Here is a 20,673-nt window from a genome sequence, read left to right on the forward strand (position 1 = left end):
AAAATGATGATTATTTTTGGCCAAGATAAGAACGAGCCAAAATTCCTTTCACATGTGTTGGTCGTTCGTAATCTGGAAATGAGTCCTGTGTGGGTAATCACGGGTCCTAGAGAGCCGTGCTGGAAGCTTCTTGGACCCCTGATGCTGTCGTGTGTATTCTCTCTCTTGCTGTAACATCTTCATTGCCTTCATTAAAGTCTTACATGTGTAAAGACATGCATGAGACCCAAGGGGTCTTGTGTGTCCTTCCAATCATCCCACACTGTGCAGTCCTTGGACACTCTTCCGTAAGACCTGGAGTCTGGCGCCTCAGACATGCTAAAAGGGAGGAGGCTGAACCAGTCCATAAACAACTACGAAGTCAGTACTCACGTCTTTTGTTGATCAACTTTCTGAAATTATGAATTTGCCTCTTGGAACTAGATGAAAAGATTAATTTATACCCTAAAATCAAACTCACTATGCATACAGTTCTACACATCATCTCATCATGAGGTGATTCATGCTGAAACTAATAACAAAATCATTTAAATTTGTAATAGCCCCTTAACTACTTTTTTAACTATGAAGATTTCCATTTTCTGTTCGTGGCCATTGAACGAGCTACTGTACTCACTTGGTTAATTAATTCCCTGTTATCTGGATCATTCACTACAATGTCATGGGTATTTCCATTCTTTGCAAGTTTTACTACATTGGAAAACATATTGAAGGGTGTTACTTGTGAAATTTACTAAATAAGTGTAAAAAGTAATGTTCATTCATTAATTCATGATAAAAGTCTAAAGTAAAGTTATGCAACTATCACTTACACAATGCTCATAGGTCTGTGCTCTGTACCTGTTTTCTGTCTTACATACATTTCAAGAATAGATAATTCATTCATTATAATACCCAATTTCCTTCTTTAACCTGCTATTGCTAGGCTCACCTGCAGACATACAAAATCATCTGCAGAATTCTAGTTTCTTAAGCTTTTTAGCGGTGGTTTCCTCACTCTCTCAACACACGTTGTAAAAACCGAATTTACTGACATGTTTCTCCTGACAATGCCTGAGCACAGTCAGCCTCACTCACTTCCCCTCAGCAGTTCCTGCAGCGTACTACGGGTCTGAATTCTTGCAAACAAAAATAGCTCTGTGCTCGCAAGACTTGCTTTGTTTTTATTCTGTCACCGCAGCAAATGTGTGAGCAAGTCTGGAGCGATGCCATTCTAATGAGCAATTAGAAAAGACATGGAACCAAGTAAGTGGTGTGGTGTGGTGTGGTAATCCTCAGATATAAATGCAAAACCTGACGGAGCTGGAGATCTACCTCTACTTATTTAGGATCAGAACTGGGGATCAAGTGAAGGCGATCAAGGCCCTTCAGTGCCTGCTAGATGCCCAGGATACCACCTCTTATGTGAACCCGCACAGAGTCTGGGATAGAGTGATGTACGCTCTGGGACTCTGACTCTCCTAGGAAGTAATTAACCATTGCTGCCTTGTCTATCACCATTCCTGAGTTTTCTGTCGGAGATAAAATCTGCCTGAGAGACAGGGCCCAGGGGGAGGGGGAGGGGAAGATTGTGCAACTTGGTTCTACGATTTCCTAACACTCAGTCTTGGAACAGTGGTGTTATCCAAATACGCAAAGAAATCGGGACTGACCTACTCATGCACACCCTGCATTCTAAAGACTGCAATCTGTCGGCTGGTTGTTTGAAAGTGTGGAAACTTCCCCCCCATAATAACAGTGTCATATCAAGTCTGTATTAAGTCTCGGTATAACTGAGAGTGAGATTGGGAACACTACCAGTTAGGGAGCACCGACCACGCGCCAGGCAACGTACAGATGTTATCTTGTTTCACTGGCATAAAAGCTTGATAAGGGAAGTATTGTTCGCATCGCACAGATAGGAAGGCAGTTACATACCAGCTTTCCATGCAGCTGTGGAGTCTGCCTTCCACTCGGTTCTGAGATTCCAAAGCGCAGCGCTCTTCTGACGACAGCACACGGCTTTCCCAGATCTAAACCATTGGTTCCGTTGTACGAGTAAGAGCCCTTAGTCACCCCGTCTGCTTCTTGGAGTAAGTGAGTTTGTTGTTGTGTTGTGAGGAACCGTGGCCTCACCTTCTGCTCACTTCTCCTAGGCGGCCTTCGCAACAGAGCTGAAGACCCCATTTCCTGGTTGCGAGGCATTAGAGATGCTCACTGAGACTTCAGGTCAGCCCATCTGCTATGTTATTAAAATGCGATGATAAAGAATGAAGTCTCAGGCATCTTTACAAAAAAGGGAGGACAACTTCAAGGGGGAAAGTGAGATGGATTCAGATATTTACTCAACAGGAGAATGAGGGGAAACCACACCGGGGACTAGTGTCCTGAGGGAAGGAAGATTTAAGATGACAGGCAGACATTCTCAAATGGGAAATAGCTCATGAAAAACTGAAGTTACTGAGTCTTTTTTGAAAAACTTTGAGAAGAGGAAAACCAAAATCACATCAAGAGCTCAGGAATAGAAAAGAAATGGTAAAAGGAGTGTTGGTGATCTGGATCCATTTCAGTATATAATTAGAACTAAACTACCAGACGAATTACAGTTTCAGAACAAAATGTAAATGGTGCAAATCTTGGCAAGTAGAATTGAAATGAGCAGCAAAATCGGGGAGTGGAGTGTGCTGGAAGGAGGAAGTAAGGAGGCTGTCCGCCTCATCATTCATACATACACACGGTCAGAAACTGAATGTGCTGTTCAGGAAAAACATGAGGATGCCAGACAGTTAATGACTTTCATAAATGTCTTCCTTTAACGCCGGAGTAATCTTCTAGGAATTAATATCCCTTGTGGCAAAGACACACATTTCTGATGTTCAGTGACTCCTTTAATCACTTCAATTTCATCTTTTCTTTTTGTTAAATTCAAGTAAAGTTCAAGGCTCTTTATTGAAAAACAGCTTGCATATTTTAATTTCCTTCTTATAAAGCTGATTCTTCCAAACTATCTCTTCATTCCCAGCCTCGTTCTCCTTAACTATTCAACTATTTGCAGTTTAATGTTACAATTTTGCTGTTTAATGGGGGGATATCAATAGCCTTCATCTCACTGGGCATTTGTGAAGATTGAGATGACAGATGTGAAATGCACAGAAAGTTGGTTTATGCACTGCTGAACGCTCTCGTTTTCAATCTGTCTGTTCTCATATTTGTATGTATCCTGAGTCCAGGTTACCTGGATTTCCGGTGACCAAAGGGTTAGTTCTGCCTCAGATGATTTTGAGCATTGTGTTGATTTCTATACTTCTGTTCTCATCTACACGGCTTAACTTTTTATAATTAGAATTTATCATGTTTACAAAATAATATATTTTCAGCAAACAATACAGCGCAGAACTAAAAAGTGAACAACTGCTTCTTCCGTGTTTTATCTGTACTCTCTCTACTTGGAGATGCATCTTTTCTCAGACTATGAGTTGCATAAATTACATCAGATCTCGAGCTCCCCAGAGCCTTTCTTTTTACTGCTTTGCTATCACAACATGCAAGTTACAGAAAAGGAGATGTTCCAGTACTGTCTGATACAAAGACGGAGACAGGACTCTACTTGTACTTTCCTGAACATGATTTTTTAAAGGTTCAGGAAAAGGAACTGCTTATTCCGGCAGGAAGAAAAAAGAGAAGATAATAAACACTTTCTTGGAAACTGAAGAAACAGGCACACAACAGGAGACCATTCTTAAATGTAAAAATATGCATAATTGCTATGGAGATGAAATTTCCCATAGTTCATAAGATTAGAAAAAAGAGAAAAATGACTTTAGTTGATTTAAATATATGTATGCACATATTTCTTAAGAGACGAAAGATTACTTCTTCCAAACATCTCCTAAAATGTAAGAACACAGCCGGCTGGAATCCTGGTTTTGTCAGCAGCAGCTCCTTCTCGGAAGCGAACGGCTGCTTCTCTTATTTCGCGATACTGGAATCCAACGACAGAGAATTCTGGAGGCAACTTGCTTCCACCTAGCATCTTTCCAGCGGTACTGGAAATGCAACCATGTAGCCACTAACAATGCTGATTCAATGTTTAAATCGAAATAATCCCAGAACCCTGGTATTTCCTGCGGTGTTTTATCTCCCATTACAATTCCTTCTTCATTCCCATTTTTCATTTTTCATAGGTCCTTTGTTCAAAAAGGTGCACTTCTTTCCTAATTTTCTTATATTTAGCTTGTGCTTATTGTAATTACTCACCAAAAAGTCAATTTGATAAAAACTTTAATTTTATTTGTTTATTTTCACAATTTCAAACGCTCTTCCCCCCAAAACTACAATACTCCCTAGCTGTGTTTCTGGCCCAGATCCCTAAATTTCATATTCCAGGCTTCAGAATGCCACTACCTGACCCCTTTGAGACCAAATCAGACTTTTCCTTTTTCACATTCTTCGGCTATGAACAAACTTTGTTATTTCACACAGTGCCACACAAATCCACACAGAAATATGAACTAAATGACAAATGTATCTAACATTCAGAGAATTCCCCGTTTATGACTAGGCGCTCTCCAGCTGAAGTACTTGAAGATAAATAACACCGTAGGCATTTTTCATCGGCGGATTATATTAATATTAATACCATTAAGCAAAGCAGAATAAGACAAATAAAATACTTTACAAAAGCTTAGACTTTGTGGCCTCCCTGGTAGGGAGGTAAATACACAGACTTCACTTACTCTCCTCTGGGTCGCATCCCTGCCAAACCCCTGGCTCGTTGTAAATGATATCCCAGGGACCAACGGACAGACAGGGCTACACGGACAAACCAACTTCACAACTAATGTATATAAAGGGAATACAAGTATACATACTCTGTTTTGTGTTTGGATTCATTCATCTGCTTGCTAAGAGGGTTTTCTCTTTAAAACTGGGAATAGCAGATTGCAATGGACAGAAAAACGGCCATAGAACGGACTTGATTTCTAAACTGATACTATCTTGTTGTGTAAGTTTGAGCCTCAATTTATTTTAACAAGAAAGAGATGTAATTGGAAGGTTCTTGAAGTCCTTTTCAATACCAAAAGTCTATGAATCCTTAACACATAGAATGTCTTTTTTTTTTAAGAAAAAAAAAAAATGTAGTCCGTAGTGAAATGTTATGAGGAGCAATTAACATGGAGTTTTTAGTTTCTATTCAATAATTTCTAACAGTGTGATAATTTTTAAGGGAATTCTCATATGCAAAGTAAGTTTACAATGATGATCACCTTCAAAATTGTGTTAATTAGATTTACTGTGGTGACCATTTTACAATATACACAAATATCTAATCATTTTGTTGTATACCTGAAAATAATATAATGTTGCATAGGTCAATATACCGCAATAAAAAAGGAATAATGAGTAAATAAAAATTTTTAAAAATAACTATTTCAGTTACCTGAGAAAACTTAGGGAGAAAGAAAAAAAAAAACCCACAATTAAGCATCTTTTAAAACAAGCATATGCTTTTCAGAAATTAAATTCGTTTTATAAGTTCATCTCCAGAATTGAGAAATTAGGCTATATTGGGTGCTTACTGTCATTTCTCTTTTTCTATTTATCTTTGTATTTCCTAAGAACATACCAACTACAAAGTCATAATTCAACAAATTTCCCATTATTACTATATTCTTTTTTAGTTTAGCATGAAAGATTTATAGCTTTCCATTCTAAAGAAAACAATGGAAAAATAACATACTACAGCTTTCTATTTTTCTTTTAAATCATGTGTCATAATGGGACATTTCCAAAGAGTACAAATGCAGAATTGTTATCAATATATATGATATAGCATATATCCCTTTTTTAATTGGGAAGAATGATAATTAATTTTAAATTCTTATGCTTATACTACAATTTTAAAAAGTTTGGAATGATTATGTTATACACATATCAGCATTATTAAAAGCCAGTTTAATGTCTAAGAAAACTGTTTTTAAAAGACTCTATAAAAAAATTTTTTTTAAATGGTCCCTATGCTTTGAGATTAACTAAAATCCATTTTTGAACAAATGAAATGAATCACATGGAATGCAGCTGAGTGCTATGGTTTTTGCTTTTTTGTTTTGTTTACATCCTGGCCCCCTACCATCCACAACCAGCAAATTTGCAAATGCCTGTGTTTGTCACTACTCTAAAGCTGCTCTAGAGAATCTTAGGAATCTGTAATCCTAAATCCTTCCGGATGTGTTAGTAATACATCTCATCAATTATAAGGATGTATCTTTTGCCCAAGTTTAGGTGATTTCCACTGGGTTCCAGTTGAATGTTTTCTTTGCTAATTTCCTTTTGTTTGGACACTATAGTAGATATTTATTTCTGGGACCCAAATTTTCTACTGTTAAAAGTCATAAAGCAGTATTAACATTTCACTGAAGGGTAGTTTATCATATACTCACCAAAACTAATTTGAGAAATTAGTAAAATAATTTAGTTTCACTAAAACTTTTCTTTAACATGACTCATTAGGTCACATAATATTGCAATTTTTCTCTCTTCATTAACTTTTTACTTATAAAACTCCATAACAATTTTATAAGGTTTGCATGGACTTTCTCATCTTTCCGTATTTGACTTTAAGACCAAGATGATCTTTGGATTAACATTCTGCTCTGGAATGCAATTGTGCAAAACTCAAGGTAACAGGAAAGTCTGACTAGGATAGCATTTTTCTTTAACAATCCAAACCTTATCTTGTATATAAACCTACAAGGTCAGCACTGTTGGGTCTCCTGTCATGCTCACAGGGAAACCCTTTAGTTCCAGGTTGAACTTCTTCTCAAGCTGGCCACTGCAGGAGCATTGGCTGATCTCAGGGTTTCTGATGTAAATGGAAAGGATACAACACCTGACATGTACACTAAGAACTTTGTTCTGTTTTTCAGAGAATAATGCAAATGCAACATTATTCTCAAGATATAATAATAAATAGGGCAACTCCAAAGTTGACAGAACACTGGCTATCGTAAAGATATTAATAATAATAACAAGCCTTTGATATACAAGACATTGATTGAAGAGGTTTTTAATATATGAACTCATTTAAGCCTCCTAGCAGTACAATGAAGTAGGTACAATTACTAATCTAAATGAGAAAACTCAAGAATAGAAAAGTCACATAATTCAGATAATAACTAAGAGAGCTGAACTTTGAACCCAGACACTCCCTTGAAAAAGGGAGCAGCAACTATGCAGCTGTTCTGATAAAATTCTAGAACCATCAGTGGAATTGCTGGGATACAGCCTTGCCACTGTGGGGTACACCTGGGTTCTGACTTCTCTGTACCAATGACCACTGAGCAGGAAGCTCCGGATGGAAGTGGTAACGTGTGCAAGGGCAGAATCCTCAAGTGCTACCCACTTACTGTCGTTTTTCAGATTATATCTGGTTTTCATGGGGGTTGTTGTTGTTCTTTGTTGTTTTTTGTTTTTAGAAGCCAAATAAGAGCTTAGAGGCTATAAATGTTGAGGACGATCATGCTGAGATGCTGAGAAAGGCTGGCAGGAAACCACGGGACTCCCTCAGTCAAGGAGATACCAAGGGTCACAACTCCTCAAATACACCTCCTGGCAAACGGCATGTTTCACAGACTATGATTCCTCGAGATAGATTCCCTTGAAATCATGATCTTTCTTTGTAAACTTGTCCTTGGCATTCATATTTTATCTTTTTGGTCACAATCTATTTAATTTTCTTCTGAAATTCTTTGTTTCCAGGGCCCCTTTCTCCCCAAGGGAAGTTGTAAGTTTTTAAGGTCAAGGTCCATGTTCCCCTTTGTTTCTGATTCCCTCACTTTGAAAACTTGGGACACAGCACACTGACATCCAGGCAATGCCGAGTCTCTTTACTGCAGAACAGTGTGAAGTTGTGCGAACGGTCATCTCGCTAGAACCGCATTCTTAAGCACTTTTAGAAAGCCAGGTACTTCACAAGGTAAGGACACCAACCGTTTTTGGGATAACGATACATTTTAGAATAAAACACAAGTAAGGGTTTTGGGGGGCACCTGGGTGGCTCAGTGGGTTAAGCCTCTGCCTTCGGCTCAGGTCATGATCTCAGGGTCCTGGGATCGAGCCCCGCATCGGGCTCTCTGCTCAGTGGGGAGCCTGCTTCCTCCTCTCTCTCCCTGCCTCTCTGCCTGCTTGTGATCTCTGTCAAATAAATAAGTAAAATCTTAAAAAAAAAAAGTGTTTTTGTATGAAATATCCTAATGCTTCATTTGAAAAACCACCATTTTGCACCAACAGAATAGTAAGTTTGTTAAAGTAAAAGGTTTCTAGTATTTCACGTTTACAGAAAAGATGGTTCAGGAGGCTCATCAAACGCCTGAAGGGATGGAAAATTCTATGTTCTTCCTTAAGGGTGATTAAAAAAAAAAAACCAACCTTAAAATTTCCTTCTAATGTTCTGATCATGGCAGAAATAGAAAAGCTAACACGCAATCCGTCCATAGGCCCCATCAGCATCACCTTCAAAATCTACCCAGAGGCCCACGGCCTTTCTCCTTCACTCCTCCTCAGACTCGAGCCATAGTCCCTTTCCCAGCCTGGGTCCCCACACGGCACTTCTGAGTAAGTCCTCCTGCGTCTCCTTACGGTTAATTTAATCCTGTTAAAAACGTGTCTCAGATCCTGTCATTCTTTCTCTTAAAAATTCTGCAAACTGAAGGGTTTTCAAATTTTAAGAGCGGTCTACGAGGCCCTAAAAGAACTACAGGACGCCAGGGGTCCCAGCTGCTCTACTCCACCTGTCTTTGGAACTTCCCCGCATCCCCCTGCGTCCTACAGCATTCCCGCCCGCTGGCCTGGACTACCCGTTCTCAGCTAGGCAGGGACGCCTGACGCATGCTAGCCATGTCCGGACCGCTGTCCCCTCCTGTAGTCACATGCTCACTCCCGCATTTTCTCAGGCTTCTGCCCTCCTCAGAGATCTTCCCCGACCACCGTGTGTAATAGGGTGGCACCCTCCTTCCCACTTCTCCCGATTCCCAATATCCTGCTTTCTCTGCACTGCAAATTAGTGCAGCCTGGAATACTGTATTAATAGATATTGTGTCAATATTATATATACTAACATGCATATTTACCATATAATATATAAATAGTAATGCTATAGATCAGTAACAAATAATACAAATCAATATAATAATCCATGTATTAACAAATAAAACCAGTTTTCTTATCAGGTATTTCTGAAAAAGTAGTATTATTTTGTTTATTATATGCAAAGCCCAGGCAGGCAGGATTTTATCTATTTGGTTTACTGATCAATTCCCGAGTTTCTAGATCAGGACTTTGCATATGTTAGGGCTGCATTCCGATGGGTAGCTCACGTGTGAACGAGAGCACGAGTGAACCTACACTTCACTTTGTTTCTCTGTCGTTCCTACCGCGCTCACGTGCACATTCGAGAAACAACTTTAAGACGCTGGATTCAATGACGTGGGCCTGAACGTCCATGCGGATCATCTCTTCTACTAAGAATTTAATGGCTCTTTTAAGCAGCTCCCCCTACTATTATTTCATGACTTAAATTAGTTAAATCTGGTGAAGTCTTTGTTTAAATGTGGTGGCTTTCATATTCAATGACTATGAACCACAATTTTATGGAACAATTTGATGTTTACCATATGCATTCTATAAACGTCTTTTCTTTTTCTCTTCTATTCCATTTCATCTTTAAATACATGCCTCCCGTGACCCAATTTTTCTCATGAAGCATAACCTGCAGTTTGAAAACATCACTATAGAGTACAGGAAAACATGCAGATTTTCCAATGAACTAGTATTATAGATGTCACTGCTCATTAAAAAAAAAAAAGAAGAAAAGAAATGAACCCTGTACAAAAAAAAATGCTTTTGAAAGAAACCATTATTTTATATCCATATAAGAACTGAAATGAGCATACTCTGAATATTAAATGTGAATTTCTGAAATTGAATTTTACAGCAAATGAAAGAATGTGGAACTACAGTATGTTCTTAAAGAAATAACATGAGCAGACAACTATTATTTTAAAAGTGAAAAGACCTAAATGTACACATTATTACATGCTTCCCCAGGGAGAATTATAGTTCTTGAACATTTCTGGTAAATTTATCAGGTTAATTTGTAACCAGTGGATCCCAAAAGTGAATGAAGTGATGGAAATCTTGATAATAGTATGATCTTTCCCTCTTTTAGCCAGGATGAAAATAGCCATTTTTCTTCTGCATATAAACTATTCCTCTATTGCACCAATTCTTCCCTTGCAGTATTTTAGCACATCTTTATTTTCCACTGCGTGTTTACCTGTCACCCTCTAGAAACAGAGGACCACACACTTGGACCTAAGTTAACTCCCTAAGAAGCTGATTGCCATCCTTCTGTCCTGACCCGAATCAACTTTCAGATCACTGAAGATTTATCTTCCTAAAATCCTTAATTAGTTCCCTACTCCAACTACTTCTATGGCCATGCAAAGCCTTCCCAGCTTGTCTCTTTAGCGCTGCCCATCCTTAGTACCTGCGATGGTCAGTGCTGCGTGGCACCGTGGACAGCTTATACTCTGCGGCTATGCAGTCAAATTCTAACCCAAGTGTTGCCACGAAGTTACTTTATAGATGTGATCAACATCTATAACCAGTTGGCATTATGTAAAAAATAGTACGGGAGGGTTTGATATCAATTTCAAGGCCTTGAGAATGGAACTGCTTTGTCCCTAAAGAAGAAATTTTACCTGTGGTCAGCTCCTGCCCAAGAACATCCAACCTGCCCTTCCGGAAGTCCTGCCATATGCTTTTCAGACCTGCCTAGCCAGTGCCAAAATTGTGTAACCCATTCATTGAGATAAATGTGTGTGTGAGTGTGTACACATCTTCACACCTGTTTCTCAGACGCAACGCTGACTTCACCATCGTCAGCACTCGATGCCCCAGCCCAACTCTCACCATACTGTTTGTGGCTCAGACCTTGTGGACTCTACTCATCGTCCTTCAGATATCTCTGCATGAAATGGTCACTTCTCGGAGACCCTGTTTCGACCTGGGAAATTCGAGCTCACTCCCTCTTTCACGAAACGAGAGTCTCACCGTTCTCCGAATCTCCTTAGCGTTCTGTTCAATGACATCGGAATGACACAGAACATGATCTGACTTCAACGCTGCTCATGTCTGTGTGGTATTTCCTTAGGACGGAAGGTCCATGAGCATGTAAGACATGTGTCATACAGCTCTAGAGCTTCACTGATATTCAGTGAAGTTTCCGGAACAGCACCTCACGCTGTCAGCAACGCAGCGGATGAATGGCAAATCGAGTGTTACTCTCACATGAACAACAGCCAATCCCTGAAGCCACACAGACCTCAGTTTCCGACTCTGGCTCCATCTTACAGGGTCTGTGACGACAGGCAGGTTACTTAACCTTTCAGCCTTTATTTCTCCTACGTAAAACATAAAGTTTTCTCTTATGTAAAGATCAATAATCACCATATTGAGTCACGGCAAATAATAAGTGAGATCATTTCCTGGTATATATTAGAACCCACTGAAATGTAACTACTTTGTAATTACTTTGGAAATGTTATTATGCATTAATTCATCAAATATACAGAGTTCATTTTTAAGTATTTATTTGATTATAAGTGGAGGTTCTTTTTCATATATTTATTAACCTCTTGTCTTTATCTTTCTTTATCTTTTTTTTACTACTATTTTTTGTTGTGGATTTTTTAGGTAGATTTCACATCCAACATGGGGCTTGAACTCATGTCCCTGAGGATCAACAGTCACCTAATGTACAGGCTGAGCCAGTCAGGCACCCCAAGAGTCTTTATTCTGTGTGGCTGTTGTTGTGCTAAGGTACATCCTGTGGACACTGGTTTGGTTTTCAAGCAGCATGTACGCTAAAGAGATCTAGAAAATTTTCAAAAATAACTACTAATGATGAGTTCAAATTGTTCTACAAAAAAAAGAATTCAGAAAAAAAAAAAAAAAAGTTCTTCAAACAGTTGCAACACTACTTGGTGTACCTGACATATTTATCGCTCAGGAGGCCGTATCAGAACGGACAAAATCAACTTGCTCCTCCGTAATTTACCGACGCCAGTCTGCGAAGGCGTTTGCGTACCCTCTACTTCGTGCAGAATAACTTAGAGCAGCTCTGCAGCTGGGAGTAACACGGACGACGATCTCTACTGTTAACCCTAACCCAAAAGTCAGGGACAGTTCTCATCAGAATCTTTCAATCCTTTACATCAGAAGGATTCAATCAGAATCTTTCAATCCAGTTTTTCAAAATGAGACATTTCAGTCATATCTAAAAATAAGTAATATGCGGTGGTTTCAGTTAAAAGACACGATTCTGGTATGATAGATAATATCAAAAACTTAGCATGCACTTTAAAATAATAGTGGTTTTCAAAATTAAATTTTTTCTAAAAAGTTTTCATACAATTTCTCAACAGCTAACATGGAGAGTATCTGCGGAAGAGAGAGAGGATAGTAACTTAATTTTTCTCACGCAGCTGACTAAACTTTTCACGCTAAGTCATGGCAATCAAACTTCATGTCACATTAGAGGGAAAGCCTAAGCACTGCAGTGATTTCAAGCACATTAGCTTTTTTTAAAAAATGTTTTATTTTTTTATTAACATATAATGTATTATTAGCCCCAGGGATACAGGTCTGTGAATCGCCAGGTTTACACACTTCACAGCACTCACCACAGCACATACCCTCCCCAATGTCCATAACCGCCACCACCCCCAGGCAACCCTCAGTTTGTTTTGTGAGATTAAGAGTCTCTGATGGTTTGTCTCCCTCCCAATCCCATCTTGTTTCATTAATTCTTTTCCTACCCCGCCAAACCCCCCACCGTGCCTCTCAACTTCCTCATATCAGGGAGATCATATGGTAGTTGTCTTTCTCCGATTGACTTATTTCGTCAAGCATGTTAGCTTTACACCAAAAATATTTAGAGTATTTCTTCGCTACAAAGTCAGCAAGACAAAATGGAGGTGCCATACGCTACCAATCGCACTGCTGAGCAACAGGTCCGGACGGATCTCCAGATGATCTTACAAACGCTTCTTCCTACTGATTCAGACTCAGACAAGCACTGAAAGAGGTTCTCTATTAAACAGCATTGACTTTCTGTTCAATACATGTTTTTTTAAGTTTTTTCTAAAATCATTCCTTATACCTCATCTCATTATATCCAGTATACCCAGTACAGAGTTTGCTAATTCATAAACTCTTAAGTTTTCTTTATAAAAATAATTTTTATCATTTTCTCTTTTTCCCATGCTGTGTCTAAAGGTCAGTTACTTAAGTCTGGCCCGCCTGCACGGTCCCCAACACAACTTTCTCTCCTGTGTCTTCCAAGTGTATTCTAATCTATTTCAGATTTCGTGCTCCCTAATTACACAGTAATACCTTTCTTTAAAGACCTTTTCTTTGAAGATATGGAGCATGGATTGCTTGCTTCTATTTACTAAAATGAAGAAAACTAAACACAAGAGTCAAAAATGTGCTTTTTTCTGTTTTCCTAATTAAGTTTTGTCTCTTTTTTTGAATGAAAGTTGCATTCATCAAAATTGTAGCTCATTTCTCTCCTGATCAGGTTAGTTTTTACATTCGTCTATGCAATGCAACATTAAAATGCTTTCAAAGGAAGCTAATTTGTTGGTGGTTTTATTTCCTACAGGCCATGATATTGCAAATAATTTTAAAGATAGCTACATTATTTAAAGAGAATACATGCATGACAGACCGAACTTATAAAGAATACTCTTTATAATTAAATAAAATAATTGCTTATTTGGAGTGACAGGGGAAAAAAAAAAAGAATTACTTATTTGGTGGAAAAAATCACTCCCCATACTATATATTACAAAATTTCTTATGCAAAGTTTTTTTTAGGAACCATCTACTGGGAAATGCCAACGCATAAACAATCTTTCTTAGATCAATCATGAATTTAATAAAAATAACATAACAAAATAAATTAAATAAATATCTTATAAGCCATTTTACCTTTGCATTATAGGGAATGTAATGTTTTGATAAAGCTTCGGGAGTATGCATCCATGTTTTGTCTGCAATGAAGAATACACAAGGTTAAATTAAATTACATGTTCCGAGGGGTCATATTCATTCATTAGCATAAGGAGTCTGACAGGGGTGGGAGCATTTCTAAGTCGTGATTCTCATACTAAACTGAGAAAGACTAACTGGTCAGATAGGAGAACAGTGTAGCTGTAAAGTGCTTAGAAGATTCTTTCCTTGATATAAAAGTCCCTAGCTTTTCCTTTAAAAAGTATTCAAATAATGAAGTGATACTAAGTTTCTAAAGAATATTAAAAAATAACAACTCAGTGGAAGACAACTGTACAGATTACATGATTATGTGACGTCTTCTTTCTGCTTATACTCTCATGGTTTATAGGGTTTTTTAAATTCTCTAATCAATCTTAAATCTTTATAATTTTCTTAGATTAGTGTAAGAGAATATTAAAAATAAATGTGACTAAAAAGATAGAAGATAATGAAAATAATTTGAACTGTATATTATTGGTAGAAATAGAAAAAAATATTTTTCACTCAAGTTTGAATTTTATTTATATAGTCTACACATCTTCCAAAACATTTTGTGGACTGAGTAAGTGGGGATAAAACAAAAAACATTAAATAAAATTATACCATTTTTTAGAAATTGCATTTGTCTGTAGTAAACTTTTGAAATCTTCAAAAACTACTGTCTCCTTTAGCAAAGTTTTGTGAATATTTTATTCCTCTTGGAATTTAAAAATTTAGAATCAATACTATGAACAGAATACAATCAAAGACATATTTTACCATGAAAAGTAGTTAGTAAGTACTGAACAGAAATGGATTACGAACAAAGTATTTTCAACATTCAATTCAGAACATTTGAAAATGTTAACAGAAACCAGTTTGATATCATTAAAATGTTCTCAGAATGGGGGAATAGGAAGACAAAAAGAAAAAAGCCTATGTCTGGAAGGTCAATTATTTTATACCACTTGAAAATAACACAGTATATTTATTTTAAACACATTTATGGGGTACAATCCAATATTCATATGAATTTCTAAAACAGAACATGAGGGAATGATAAACATCCCAAGCTTATGGTGAATTTTAGGGCTCTTTCTGACTACTCGAGGGAATATGTGATGATTGTACTTGGGTGCTGTACTCTGAGAGGCAACACATTCTGAGCTTCAAAAAGCAATATTGACATATTGCCGTCGCCATTAATGTGTGAATTTTTTACTTCCTGTAAGGATTTTAAATTTAATTACAGTTTTTTCCTTTATGACTGCTCCTGAATAGTGATATGATTAGTTCAGAAAAATTTGTACTTAGATTTAAGATACAGTCTTGCCCTTGTATATTAAAAGAAATAAATCACAATGCTATACACCAGAACAATAAAAATATCAAAACAATAAGAACAAAGACCTACCTTTAGGAAACCTAAAAAAGAAAAAAAAATCCAATTTCTGTTTTTAACCCCTTAACTCAATTCTTCTCATGTCTCCTTTTCCAAGATACACAGCACTGTTCAGAAGGACATAAAGTTTAAGTCTGAGTACGACGTTCACTCCAACCCTGAGGAAGAGGGATGACTGCTTTCTCCTGCAGCCACTACACTGGAAAGCTGATGACGCAACCAGTTACAGTCTTGCATTAAGGTGACCTAGAAAGCGGGCAGTTCTATCCAGCTGGTACTAATATGAAATGACCAGTGGGTAAGCTGTAATCGCTACAATGACAAGAACTCGGTGTCCACATGATCACGCACTGATGGTCTGGCGGACATACCTCCAGCACAGGCCGTACACTTATAAAACCCGAAAGATCTCTAAAACACATCCTTACTGTCTTCCTGATGTATACTCTGGCAAAAGAAAAAACTGACAGAATAAAACTCTTTATATTAACTCCTATAGATGTGCCTGGCCTTGAAGAGCGAGTATAGACGATGGTATCCGGTCACAACCTATGCCCACAAAAGCCATCAGATATACGGACATGGTACAGAAACAGGAACACAGACATCTGGAACGTGTCCCCTTCCTTGAAATTGAACTGTAATCACTAAAGAGTAAACAGCCATGTAAAGGGAAATGCCAACATGTCAAAATATTTGGCAAGTGTCAAACCACCCTGACTGTAACAAATCCAAGTGTTCAAGTGCATTTAGATTAAGAGCTCATCAAGAATGATGCAGACTGGGTGCCTAGAGGGGCTCAGTGGGTTAAGCCTCTGCCTTTGGCTCAGGTCATGATCTCAGGGTCCTGGGATCGAGCCCCGCATCGGGCTCTCTGCTCAGCAGGGAGCCTGCTTCCTCCTCTCTCTCTGCCTGCCTCTCTACTTACTTGTGATCTCTGTCTGTCAAATAAATAAATAAAATCTTTAAAAAAAAAAAAAAAGAATAATGCAGAAATTTCATTATTATTGTATCACCAGAGCTTAGCATACAGGAAGTACCTTCTCTGAATATATCAAATTTAAACCTAAATGTTGGGTGAATAGATGCATAATGAATGGGTTATAAAAAGAAAAATAATATTTAAATATTGAATCTTAAGCGCTATGCACTGTGATTGTATCTACTCATCAGTAGGCCAACTGGTAAGTTAAAGTGTAATTAGTTGAATTATTTAATCACATTTACTCATGTTCAAAATTTTATGCTTTTTTACTAAATTATTCAGTTTTATATGTAATGAATAGAATATAGGATTTTAAGAATTCAAAGAGAAGGCTATCATAAGAAAAGGAGCCATACACTGGGTATTCTATAAGACTGATGAACCACTGAACTTTCCCTCTGAAACTGATAATAGGCTATATGTTAATTAATTGAATTTATATTAAAAAATTAAAAAGTAATCCAAAAAAAGAAAAGGAGCTACAGAATAAACACATTCATTAAAATTTACTTGATGACTATGAAATTAGAATAATTTTTACAGATCTCTTCAAAATAGTCCAAATAATGCAATTCTAATACACTCAGTCTTTTTCAGACTCTGTACAGCATTAGAGAATTTGCAAAGAAGATCAGTGAAGTCACTAGCTAATTCAATCAAAGAATACCAGACCAAATACGAATGGAAGGTTGCTAAAAAGAAAAATATAGAGATATGTTTGAGTTTAAGAGAACAGTGTCTTTGCCTTCAGCTTCTGAGGTCCAGGATGGTTTAGTAAGAGTGCACGTGATGACCACGTAAACTGGACACTTTTGAAAGAAAAGATAAGCTTCTACTGACTGAAGACCGTCTTCTCTGTTTAGAGTCGAATATACAACACATGCGGATACCAGCTACAGGAAACATGACTGAATTGCATATTCTCTAGGGGTACAATTACAGCTCCCAATTGTCAAAATATATGGACGTCTCTCATAAAATTCCACTTTTCTATTTCAAATTAAAATTCAACCGAATAGTGGTACTGGTTGAAGCCGGCAGCAGGGCTCTGAGAGTTCCCCCTTTCACGACCTCACTAAACGAGAGCCGTAACTGACTGGCGGGTAGAACTTCCAGTATCAAGTTCTAACGTGAAATCAGAGTAAAATATTGATCAATCCTCTAATACTCTAATCTTCATAAGGATATTTAATCATTAGATTTGGGGGGGAAAATCACAAGACATTTTTAAAGACAGTGGGGCAAAGCAGGAAAAGAACAAGTGCTTCCATGTCCTGCCTCTGTCAATCACTCCGATCTTCCCCGCAGCCGTCCTCCCACTGTCATCAAGTCACACAGATACACAGTTGCTGGTTACTTGGGATTTCTCAATGAAAAACTCCAACATCGTCTTTAGCTAAAGAGAAATTAGAAAATGGGAGTTTCAACTTTAAAACCTTCGGAAAAAGGAACTGTAAGCAAATAAAAAAAAAGAGTCTAGAAGTGTTTTTTAAAAATAAGATAATGGGGCGCCTGGGTGGTTCAGTCAGTTATGCAACTGGCTCTTGATTTTGGCTCAGGTCATGATCTCAAGGTCACCAGACTGAGCCCCGTGTTGGGCTCTGTGTTTAGCATGGAGTCTGCTTGTCCCTCTCCCTCTGCTCCTCTGCTCCCTCTCTCTCAAATAAATAAATAAATACTCTCTTAAAAAAAATAAAATAAAATATGATTAAAGTGATGAGTTGTGATGTAAGATTTTTATTACTTCATTAAAAATACTTCTATGTCTCATAGGATTATTTCTAGATTCTTTTTCTACCAGTAGAAGAAATTTAAAAAGAACATTATATTACTTTCAGAATGTGTTTTAAATCGGAATCAAACTACAAATGACAAATGTTATTTTTGCCCTCCCCTTATCAGAAAAATAAATAAAATAATAAATTCCTAGTTTCCCAGGGTGAAAAAGTGCCAGAAAGCTCACATTACCTAAATCCCTACTGAATACATCACTCCTCTGCACCACAGCCAAACGCTGAGGACTTCTCACTCCCGTAACAAAAAAAGTTTGTGCTTCAAGTCATTCCATTATGTTTGCACAACTTTGTTGGAATTTTTTCCTGCATTAAATCAATGACCTTGTAATTTACACCTATTTGACCTTTATTAAACTTAGTCCCATGGCCACATGACAGTCCTCCAAACACTGAGAGACCACACCAAAGGTTCTCAGGTTCTCAGCCAGGTTCCTGCTCCAGGTTGAATGTCTTGACGTCACACACCCCCCCTCGCTCGTCGGGTGTGTTACAATGTGTCGATCAATCCTTTAAAATGAGAACACACCGGGCTGAAGTCCATGGACAGAACAGTCTAGTCTGTGGTTCTGGACTATTCATTTCATACAGTAGAAAATTATCTAGAACCTCTGATAACCACACAGTTCAGACTTAATTCTTCGGCCATTTGTTTACCCACATGGCACTGAAGGTTCGCCTTCCAAATAATGACAGTTTATAAATAAGAATGAAAGTGTTAGACTTTCTGGATCCACGTTCATCAATTTACAGTACCTTATTAAGTTTATGGTGCGGAACATAAGCCAACTGGTCATTTCTCCCCCATGTATCTGTTAACTCCACCATATCAGTTTATCTCGTCTTGTTTACGATCACTTATAAAACTGAGTGACGTTGTTTAATTATCCTCTCCCACTTCACTGACAGTGTATTAAATAGGACAGAGCCCTGTGTCCATCACTAAACAACTTCTTACAGAAAGATAAGGACAGGGCACCTGGGTGGCTCAGGCAGTTAAGCATCTCCCTTCAGCTCTGGTCATGATCCAGGGGTCCTGGGATCGAGTCCCACATCCAGATCCCTGCTCAGCGGGGAGCCTGCTCTTTCCTCTGCCTCTACACCTCCCCCAGCTCACTCTCTCTCAAATAAATAAAATATTTCCAAAAAAAAAAAAGCAAAAAAAAAGACAAGGATACATTATTTTAACTTCCCTTAACTACATAAAACTATCAAACATTTCAATCTTTCCTATGAGTATATCATGAAATATTTGTCAAATGCCATGTTTTACTGCCCCTTAAAAAAGTAACATTTAACTAGCTGTTTCTTTCATTCCTATGCTGATAATTATGATATATTACATTTATATTTATTTTACGTCAAAATCCTAAAGTTATTTTGGCCTCGTTGCTATCAGCTTACTTATCATCAACCCTCACATATTACGCAGTAAACAGGGAAGCATATGCACACATACAAACATGATTTTAAATCATGGGACCCTCATACACGCCCATGAGTTGAGTATTATAAGACTACACAAGCCAGTAGGACTAGTTTCAGATCACTTTATTTTTTGCAGTTTCGTACCACAGAATGAAATTGCCAGGAAGCATACTGTCATAAACGTATGCTGAATTAAATGTACTAAACAACTCCACTCTCATTAGGGTGATAACCAAAGGTTAATTAGCAATGTGTGCACATTTGTGTTGCTCTGGTCTAACGTCATTCCTGAACCATGTGGTTTGACAATAGGAAAAACTGAGTCCTTAGCATCTCTGCCCGATTTTCACAGTGATATTGAATTGACCCCCAGACCCTTTAAACGGGCTCACTTACCTTTCTTCCTGCTAAAAGCACGGTTCATGATGACCACCAAACAGATGTCCAGTTCAATAACACTTTATAGCCTACAAAAATGACAAAATATTGAAGCCTAAATAAAGATATGTTGACCAACCTCTTTTGCACATTGCATTGCATAAAATGCAAATGCATTTTTCATCACAAAGCCTTTTAAAATGTGTCTTAAATATTTATAAAGAATATTGTGAAATGCCCCAAAAGACACGGGGTAAGAATAGAGTACTCAATGTTACAAATGGCCGAACAGATAAGAACAGTATCTCAAATAAATTTCCTCCGATGTTCATTAATCTTCTTGTCTTTTTCTTGTTGTACATCTATCATTAATTACATTTATCTGCAAATTTTAGGAGAAAGAAGACTAATACTTTCAGCCAATAGTTAAGAGATGTGGCACAGTTCTGAGCAATGATTAACAGCAGTAAATAAACAGAAGTTTTGATTATGAAGTGGCAGTCGTGTCCCTCTCCAGCCAGGCTCTGCCAGGCAGCCCTGTGCCCCATAATGCCCTGGGCAGCTGCTGCCCGAGCTGTTCAAACCGAGATGGCGGCGTCCTTCCCCAGTCT

General features: G+C 37.8%; 1 protein-coding gene across 5 annotated transcripts in view; it reads right to left on the bottom strand.

Moving 5' to 3' along the window:
- GULP1 (GULP PTB domain containing engulfment adaptor 1) overlaps positions 1 to 20,143 on the bottom strand; it is a 95,389-nt gene extending 75,246 nt beyond the window's left edge. For all 5 annotated transcript variants that reach the window (XM_032860261.1, XM_032860259.1, XM_032860258.1 and 2 more), the window contains exons 1-2: positions 20,081 to 20,143; positions 14,035 to 14,096 (exon numbers count right to left, since the gene is read on the bottom strand). In XM_032860261.1, coding sequence (XP_032716152.1) covers positions 14,035 to 14,096; positions 20,081 to 20,108 — 90 coding nt within the window. In that variant the 5' untranslated portion in view covers positions 20,109 to 20,143. The remainder of the gene's footprint in view (positions 1 to 14,034; positions 14,097 to 20,080) is intronic.
- Between the last annotated feature and the right edge of the window lie 530 nt (positions 20,144 to 20,673).

The sequence above is a fragment of the Lontra canadensis genome, unplaced genomic scaffold (genome assembly GCF_010015895.1).
Source record: "Lontra canadensis isolate GAN:19392208 unplaced genomic scaffold, GSC_riverotter_1.0 scaffold18, whole genome shotgun sequence".
In the NCBI taxonomy this organism is placed as follows: Eukaryota; Metazoa; Chordata; class Mammalia; order Carnivora; family Mustelidae; genus Lontra; species Lontra canadensis.